Source organism: Quercus lobata, chromosome 7 (genome assembly GCF_001633185.2).
Source record: "Quercus lobata isolate SW786 chromosome 7, ValleyOak3.0 Primary Assembly, whole genome shotgun sequence".
NCBI classification, from domain to species: domain Eukaryota; kingdom Viridiplantae; phylum Streptophyta; class Magnoliopsida; order Fagales; family Fagaceae; genus Quercus; species Quercus lobata.
Window position 1 is genome coordinate 9,704,614 of NC_044910.1, and position 9,933 is coordinate 9,714,546.

General features: G+C 38.3%; 1 protein-coding gene across 1 annotated transcript; it reads left to right on the plus strand.

Moving 5' to 3' along the window:
• The first annotated feature begins 534 nt into the window (after positions 1 to 534).
• LOC115951542 lies at positions 535 to 2,002 on the plus strand. Its single transcript, XM_031068724.1, has 3 exons — positions 535 to 1,092; positions 1,134 to 1,490; positions 1,985 to 2,002. Exons 1-3 carry the CDS (start codon positions 535 to 537, stop codon positions 2,000 to 2,002), a joined length of 933 nt encoding a protein of 310 aa, XP_030924584.1.
• The last annotated feature ends 7,931 nt before the right edge of the window (positions 2,003 to 9,933 follow it).

Consider the following 9,933-nt stretch of genomic DNA (forward strand, 5'->3'; position numbering starts at 1 on the left):
GCAAAAAAGGATGGAGGTTTGGGGTTTCGGGATATTAAATGTTTTAATTTAGCTTTACTAGCTAAAAAATGCTGGCGGCTCCTTCACAATCAAGATTCTTTGCTCTACAAGATTTACAAAGCCAAGTATTTTCCTAATATCTCCTTTCTTGAAGCTACTATTCCGAGTCACTCCTCCTAGGCTTGGAGAAGCATTACTCATGGGCGAGAACTTATCAAACAAGGAAGTCGTTTGAGGGTTGGTAATGGTTTGTTGATCAACATTTGGGCTGACAGGTGGCTGCCATCTGATACCAATCAAAAAGTCCTTTCTCCTCGGACTATTTTACCACCTGAAGCAAGAGTTGCAGATCTTATGGAATTTTCATCATTCCAACCTAGATGGAAAACGATGCTCATTGATACTATATTCTATCCTTTTGAAGCCCTACTCATAAAAGCCATTCCTCTTAGCCCGCGAAGACCCGAGGATTCTCTAGTTTGGACTAGAAAAAGATCTGGGGCGTTCTCTGTCAGAAGTGCATATTTTTAACAAATGGAGATTGAAAGAAAGTCCACTGGTAATGAAGCTTCATCATCCAACCCAGCTTGGCTTCACTCATTCTGGAATGGCATTTGGTCTGCTCAGGTTCCTCCCAAGATCAAAACATTCATCTGGAGAGCATGTAATGACAGTTTACCGACTCGTACGAAGCTATTTGACAAGAAGGTGCTGCATTCTTTCTCTTGTGTGCTTTGTTATGAGGAAGCTGAAACTTGCGATCATCTTTTTTTGGAGTGTTCATTTGCTCAAGCCGTTTGGCTGCAATCTCCTCTATTGAATGAGTATAGGCTCTATCCAAAGATGAAGTTCATGGATGCAATGAATGCTGCCATTCAGAAATTATCTGCTGCTGTCTTTGATACATTGTGTATAGCTTGTTGGATGATTTGGACATGCAGGAACAGAGTTGTTTTTAACAACAAGGCTCCTTGTTATCATGGGCTATGGAACTGGGCTGACCTATACAGAATGGAGTATGTAGAAGTACAGCAGAAAAACATGCAGGACGGTAGTTTGAAGGCAGCAAGGTGGATTCCCCCTAGTCAGATGGTATTTATAAACTTAATGTGGCTTTTTCCCAATCAAAACAGTCATATTCAGTGGGTATTGGACTCATTATCCAAAATAATATTGGAGAAGTGTTAGCGGCTGCTTGTGATAAAGGTGTGAAGGAATTGAACCCACTGTGTACTGCCGCTTGTGTGGTGAGGAAAGCTTTACTATTCTGTCAAAGTACAAGTTTTTCCAATGTGGACGTGGAGTGTAATTTTGCAGAATTGGTGGACTTGCTGAACTCTGATCGAATATGCTCTCTAGAGGTGGTGTGGATTTTGGAAGATATTGCCATTATTAAGGATAGTTTCAATTTTATTTCTTTTTCTGGTATCCCTTTGAGATGTAATCGAGCTGCACTAGCTTTAGCTAATGCTGCAAAAGAGAAAGAGAAGGTCATTGTTTGGTTAGAAGAATGCCCCTCTTTTCTCTTCCCCATTGTACAAAGTGATATACATCAATAAAGTCTACTATCGTTTCTGCTCAAAAAAAAAAAAAAAAAAAAAAAAAAAAAGCAAAGAGACTTGTGAGTCGTATATTATGTTCTTGCATTTACATGATAAATATTTAAATAACTGTGCAACAATGCTTCTACGTAGTGAGACATCTTATGCATGAATTGGTTTTTTGGTAGTTGGACATGGACATGTTTTTACTACATTTCTGCTTAAGAAGCTTGCCTAGAACTCATGGTTGCACCTTTAATTTCATTTTATTCAAACTTTGCAGTCTCAAAACTACCAATTTTTTCTAGTACCCAATCTTGTTTTCATCACTATTTTGATATATTCTTTTCTGTTATGCTCACCTGCTGTTTTTCATTTATAGGCATTTATATGTTCTCCTGGCTCTTTACTTTTAATGTAATAGCCTTTCTTTGTGTTTGCAGGCTGAGGACTTGAAGTAAATTTTTTTTTTTTAAGGTCTAAGGGACAATTTTATTAGATTGATCCAGTCAAAGAAGACAATAAAAATTTAAAAAAAAAAAAAAAAAAAAAAAAAAGGGAATAAGCATTTGTGCAGTTGGTGAGTCTTCTTCTTTCTATTCAATATTTATGTTTTTGCTTCTTACTGATTAAATTTTTGAGAAATTCAAAAAATTTCAATTTAGCTCAGTTTAAAGAATCTGATTTAGATACCAGAAGATATTTACTATTCTTTTTTTGAGTACTAATGTATGATTGTATATGCTGAAATATAATTGAAGGGCATCATATTACATTAGGTTATCTGTCTCATACACACCTCTTTATGTATCAACCATCCTATTTTATGACCCCTAAAACAAGACAGATTCTTGATGAGAACATAGTATATATGCAAGCACAATTATAACAAAAACAAAGAAGCAGTTGTACTGATTTATTTTTTTTAGTCATTGTTCCCTGCATAAAGACTAGCAATGCTTCAATTCAAGAACGGAAGAAAAACATAATGTACATTGGCAATGCTTGGCATACGTTCTTGCAATTCAGAAGTCAGGAAGTCATCCCAGAAAATGTGCTTCTCAACAAAGGATGACTTGTAGTGATAACATGGAATAGATGTAAAAACTAGAAGCTTTAATCGCATAATTTTAGAACATTTGGAAGCCCATGACTAGAGCCTGATAAAAAATTCAATCATGAGACAGGTTGCATCCCCGATACCATTAATTCAATCGGGAGCATTGTAATCCCTTCTAGTTTACATAAAGAAAGGAGTTATTGACCTATAGAACAACATATTGTGATTTAATTGTGCTTTATATTCTTTAAAAAATGCCATCAAACACTATTGTGGGGCCAGAGAATTTGTGATCCCGGCCCACTTTGCATTAGAGCCTCCAAGGCCCACGCCGAGGAGAGGTGTTGCCAAGGACATGCAACGGAAATCCAAATGGCCTAGAGATATAGCCGAGGACGATTCTGTTCTCGGCATCCCAAAGCACTCCTAGAGGAAAGAGCGAATACGGTATAGGAATGGTTCAAGGAAAAGCTAAACACCTCTGCATTGATGAGGAAATGACCCCTGAACAGTGTGGCGACAAAGGACAAGGGAAAGGTTGCCATTATTGCAATTAAGTACTCTGCGTCTGACAAAGTAATGCTTTTCAGTTTTTACAACCACCCCCAACCACTTTGGGTATGGGCTGATAGGACAAGTATCAGCCCTAGAAAGCTGAACCTACACGTGGACGTTGGAGGGAGGGTAAAGGCTATCATAAAAGGAGAAGGAAGCAAGCCAGAATGAGTGGTGGGGACCATGGCTAAGAACCAGAGCCTCCCAGGCCGTGCCGAGGAGAAAGTCTTCTTGGACAAACTCAGTTCACCTCTGGGCAATCACCACGAACACCATGATTGACTACTGCCCAATAACCAAGGCCTAGCCTTTAGCCCACTCTCTACAAATTTTATTGTTTGGACCTTTAACGTTCGAACCCAATACACCAATTTGGGGTCGTTACAAATTGAGTCCTTACAATTGGCGCCGTTTGTGGGAAGGCTTGTGCGTTTACACAGGCAGCAGTTAGTCATGGTGGGATCAAGCCCTTGTCAACAAGGGTCCCCCAAAAGAAATAGTTTTGGTAGTGGGGCAAGCTATGCGAAAGCCTCTTCATCATTTCCAGCAGCACGCGGTTGTTGACCTAACTCAGCTCCCACTCAGGGCTACCCTTCGAAGTGCCAGTGGCACGGGCAGTTCTAGGGGCTTCCAACATCAAGTCAATGCCCCACACCTTTGTCAAGGCACTAACCCTCGAGTCATTCAGAAAAACTACAAGTTTTGGACAGAACCAAAGTCTTGCATGGTCCTCGAACTCAAACCTATGGGGAAACCAACTACTTTAAGAAAAACTACAAGTTTTGGACAGAACCAAGGTCTTGCATGGTCCTCGGACTCAAACCTATGGGGAAACTAATCACTAGAAAATGGCTTAAGTCCTAGACAGAATGGAAATCCCGTGCGATCCTCGGATCCCCAGCTCTAAGGAAACTAACACAACCGAGGGTTTAGACCTGATACAGTCATACCTCGGTCCTCAGGCCGGATGCCAAAAACAAGTTAAGGCTATGAATGTTGTCAGGAACGTGGCAAAGCACCTAGTGCCCGGCGACCCTCTTGGATAGTTCATTTTAGGTTACCCATCCTCGGATGATCACCCCATATGCAATATAGAGCATTCAACTATTATCTCGGTTAGTCGCATATGGTTAACCTACTTCAAGTCGGCATTATGGTGTCTGTCAGTTTTAATAAGTTCAAAGTGATAGATTTTTGTTAACAAGGGTTTCGGCCCTAAGTATTGTTCAAAAGAAAAGGACACCAGTACATCCATTCACAAAGTAATTATTGTAGAAAAGAAAGAACACGCAAAATGGGATAAAGTCATCTTTTATTAGACAAAGAAGTAGTACAGCGTACAATAAGGGGCTTAAATAAGCCTATACCAGAAGCTAACTACAGAAGCAAAAAGAAAAACAAAAAAAAAAAAAATACAGGGGAACGATAAATCCTTCAATTTTGCTCTAGCAGCGACTAAGCACGTCAGGATGGCACCAGTGATGGAAGAGAAGAAGAAGCAAAGGCACCTGGGTGGCACCAGTGATGGAAGAGAAGAAGAAGTGGAGGCACCTAGGTGGCACCAGTGATGGAAGCACTGGCGGAGCCAGCATGGGGCGAGGGGGGGCAATTGCCCCCCCCCCCCGACTTTGTAAAAAAATTCCCCAAACTACTAGTTTTGTAGGGGGGGCATTACATTGCTTATTTAAGGTGCTTGACACTTTGACCCACCCTTTTGACATGAAAAAGAGAAAAGCTAGTCCACTCCACCCTTAAAGAAGCAAATTGGAAAGTAAGGAAAAAAGTTTCCCCGAAAAGCTAAAGTAAAAAAAAAAAAAAAAATGATAAAAATATAAATAAGTGCTGTATTTAAAATATTTTTATAACAAATTATATATGTAAGATGTAATTGGTTTTAATTTGAACTTACTACTAAAATTAGCTTCTTTTTTTTTTTTGAGAAACCGTTAAAAAAATGTTATATACATAGCATATCCTTTATTTTTTACCTATTACATTATTCATGGCGTTTGTCTTTCTTATTCATATATCATAAATGACTTGTCCCATAAAGAAACAGTGAAATGCCATTTAATATATATATATTTTTTAACAATATGCAACATTTACTTTTTATTAAATTTGTTTACAATTGTTTATTTATTTTGTTACTATAATCGATTAATGTATTTTTTTTTAATACTATCTTTTAATCTTGCCCCCCCTAAACTAAAATTCTGGCTCCGCCACTGGATGGAAGAGAGGAAGAATCAGGGATGCCTAATCCCCGTACCAGCTCTAACTGCAATCGAGCAAGTATCATATTAGCAGCAATCGAGTGAGAGCGGATGGTACCGACGATGAGAAACCTCAGTGCTGTTGCACCAAAAATCTGATGCGACCTCCACCTGCTTCGGATTTTGGCTGAAGGAAGAAGAGGCTCCTTTCTTGCCTTATCAAGGGGAAGAAGTGTCTCGAGTCTTTGTCTCCCTTGCCCTGATCGGGCCATCTTGAGTCTCGGAGAAACCCAATGCTTCTGGAGAGGGTGTGGTCCATTTGCCCTCATCCTGGACTTGACCATATCACTCCCTAGGGCTTAGTCACACTAATAGTGGGGACTTTGAGCACAACTGGAGGGTTAGGGATTTGAAAAGCTTAAAGGGTCTGTACATACAGGAAATGACCTCCCACCATGCCTCTTATATGGAGGGCAAGCCTGGCGGCATTTAATCTATACAAATCTCCAAGAAAAACTACAAACGAGATAAGTCCCGCTTAATTCCCAAAGCAGTCTTCAACTGTTGGATTTGCGTCGCCTCGAAAAGAGACCTTATTAAAGGCGCACCTCGTGTACCGAAACGATAGGAGCACGGCGTGGGTAAACCAAAAGAATGTCTCACAACTAGGGACGTGTCCCAGGCAAACGACGAGGCTCCGGCATTGATGAAAGACAAGTCTTGGCAAACCATGACATAGGCCCGACGTCATCAAAACCCTCTTCTCCGTCCGAGGAGCCGGACAGCAGGATTTTGAGAGGCTATTGTGGGGCCAGAGAATTTGTGATCCCGGCCCACTTTGCATTAGAGCCTCCAAGGCCCACGCCGAGGAGAGGCGTTGCCGAGGACATGCAACGAAAGTCCAAATGGCTTGGAGATATAGCTGAGGACGATTCTGTTCTCGGCATCCCAAAGCGCTCCTAGAGGAAAGGGTGAATACGGTATAGGAGTGGTTCAAGGAAAAGCTAAACACCTCCGCATTGATGGGAAAAGGACCCCTGAACAGTGTGGCGACAAAGGACAAGGGAAAGGTTGTCATTATTGCAATTAAGTACTCTACGCCTGACAAAGCAATGCTTTTCAGTTTTTACAACCACCCCCAACCACTTTAGGTATGGGCTGATAGGACAAGTATTAGCCCTAGAAAGCTGAACCTACACGTGGACGTTGGAGGGAGGGTAAAGGCTATTATAAAAGGAGAAGGAAGCAAGCCAGAATGAGAGGCGGGGACCATGGCCAAGAACCAGAGCCTCCCAGGTCGTGCCGAGGAGAAAGTCTTCTTGGACAAACTCAGTTCACCTCTGGGCAATCACCACGAACACCATAACTAACTACTGTCCAATAACCAAGGCCTAGCCTTTAGCCCACTCTCTACAAATTTTATTGTTTGGGCCTTTAACGTTCGAACCTAATACACAAATTTGGGGTCGTTATAAATTGAGTCCTTACAACTATAATTAATACACTAGAAAGATGGGATGCTTCAGCCTTTCATTTGACTATAGGTGGACTGGTGGAAAAGATTTTATTAGAACTTACTGGAAAGAAATCTGACTTTACTAGATTTCCTATTACTTCTGAATTTTAGGAGCTAGCTCTTTTTAAAAATAACCAGGTGTTACTCTTGTATTTACTGAGCTGCTTACCTTTATTTGTGTTAATTATTTATTATTCATATTTGTAGTTGCAATTAAATTGATAATGTAAATGCACTTTTGGTCCTTACATTGCAATTAAATTGATAACGTAAATGCACTTTTGGTCCTTACATTTTGGGCAATTTCTTGGTTTGGTCCCTAAACTGATTTTGCTCTTAGGTCAGTCCTTGATTTTTTAAAATCATTTTTAAAATAGTCCCTGCCATCAACCTAGTAACAGAAAAATCTGAGGTGGCAAACGAAGTGCATAGATGGCATGTTAGATGCCGATATGACAAATAAAATAATATTAAAAAATATCACGTCAACATCCATGTCAACATTTTAATGACAAGTCAGCATTTTAATTAATAAAAAAATTAAAATAATTTTTAAAAAAATTAAGCTGAAAAAATTCAAAATCAAAAACAAAAAAAGAAAAACTTTTTCAGATCCTCTCTTTCTCTGTGTTTGTGTCTGTATCTTTCTTCTTTTCTTTTCCTTTTCTTTTTTTTTTTTTTTTCTGATCCTCTCTTTCTCTGTCTCTTGGTGCGTATTTGTGTTTGTATCTCTCTTTTTCTTCTTTCTTTGTTCAAGCTTTCAATCCCTCTCTCTCTCTTCATCTTTGACATTTCTCTCGCTTTAAACCCGACTCTCCAATCTCTGGGTTTTTCAAGTTTTCCGTGGGGTGGTCGGTAATGGAGGTGGAGATTGGTGGTCGGGGTGGAAATCAGTAATCCATGGGCCTTGGATTATGGGTTTGGTTGGAGATGGAGATGGAGATGGGTGGGTTTGGTTGGAGAGGCTAGGTTTTTCTGGGTTTCAGTGGGGGTGGGCCGTGGCCGTGGAGATCGGTGTGGCCGTGAAGGTTGGTGTGGGTCTTGGATTTGTGTTTACAGGTTTGGTTGGAGGTGGGGTTTTTCTGGGTTTCTGTAGGGGTGGGTGGTTGGTAATGGAGGTGGAGATTGGTGTGGCCATGGAGATCGTGTGGCCATGTTTGTGTTTCAGAGATGGAGATGTCTCGGTGAGTTTGGTTTCGTGTTTGTGTTTTTTTTTTTTTTTTTTGATGTGGATTTGTATATTTATTTCTTGGATTTATTGGGTTTGATTTACTAGAGGTTTATGGGTTTGATTTCTTGGATTTATTGGGTTTGATTTACTGGATGTTTATGGGTTTGATTTCTCAGATTTATTCGGTGGTTTATGAGTTTGATTTGTTGGATTTATTAGGTTTGATTTGCTGGAAGTTTATGGGTTTGATTTCTTTGGATTTATTGGGTTTGATTTGGGGAAGAACATGAAGCATGATGTTCATGTCCTGGGGAAGAAGACGAACAATGTTCTTCTGAAATATAATGAAAAGCAAAAAAATAAAAATTAAAAAATTAAAAATTAAAAATTAAAAATTAAGGTGTTTTAAAAAAATTTATTTCTTTATTTGTTTTTTAATTTTCTGAGATGGCTTTTTTATTTATTAAAATGTTGACATGGATGCTGATGTGGTATTTATTAATGTTATTTTATTAGCCACATTAGCATTTAACATGCCACCTATGCACTCAATTTGCCATCTCAGAATTTTCTGTTACTGTGTTGACGGCAGGGACCATTTTATAAACGATTTTAAAAAAATCAAGGACTGACCTAAGAGCAAAATCAGTTTAGGGACCAAATCAAGAAATGACCCAAAATGTAGGGACCAAAAGTTCATTTACGCCTACATTGATTTGTTTGATGTGATTTCATGGATTTTCTTTGCTAACGATGGAAGAGATATGTCCATTCAACAAAAAAGTGGACAGCTTTTCAAGATACTTTGGCGAAGGAAATGTTTGAGGAATATCAATCTCGGCATCATTGTGTTATTTGAGACTTTATATTTATATTTATATATGTGTAATTTTCTTATTTTGAACTATTTAATTTGTCTCTCTTGATATATAACTTTTTAGTTACTATGAACTTTAGAATAATTTTTTAGTTTGAGATTTTGAATGTTGTGAAGAAATCCAGTCTAGTTGATATAAAAATTTTAGTTGTCAATAATTGGCAAGATATTTTTTTAGTTGTCTATTACTAATATATTTGGTCATTATGATCAATGACCTCATGTATTTATTAAAAATGTTAGCACTAAAATTAAAATATAGAAGGATTAAGAAAAATAATAATTAAAAAATATATTTTATTGATCTTAAATCCAAATCCAAATCCAAATCCAAATTTAGGTATTCAAAGAATGAAATTTCAAATTCTTCTTTGTTTAAAAAGACCCAAACAAGGAATTTTAAAATTAAGGGATTTCAAATCAAAGCATTTTAAAACAATAGATTTCAAATCCAAATCCAAATGTTGCCATCCAAACACAACCTTGGTGTATGGAAATGATTGTGTATTATAATTTGGATGGAAGTAACATGGATGCAGAATAGACATGGCAATACAGGTCAAAATTTTTTTACCCGACCCGAAAAATACCTGACCCGAACCCGATTTTTTTGACCCAAAGCAAAAACGGGTTGACTCGTGACCCAACCCGTTAAAAAAAATATTTAAACTACGTCATGATACTAAATGCATAAAGCATAAAGTATCAAAACTAATAGTCAACATATTATAGATATAAAGTTATAAACAAGTTAAGACATGACATGAGTGAATGCCTATTTGAGCTTTTTCTTTTTTGCTGAAGACTATTTCATCACAACCAATAAGAGCTCACAAATCACGGACATGAGTGACATGAGAGACAAGACAGCACAAGGCTCAAGGCTGTCAAGACAACCATTAAAAAAAAAAAAAAAAAAATCTCATTCAATAGAATCAATTCTAGTTGTAGACAGTGATAAGTTTTGTCCAAGGTCAAAAAATGGTAATAAATTACA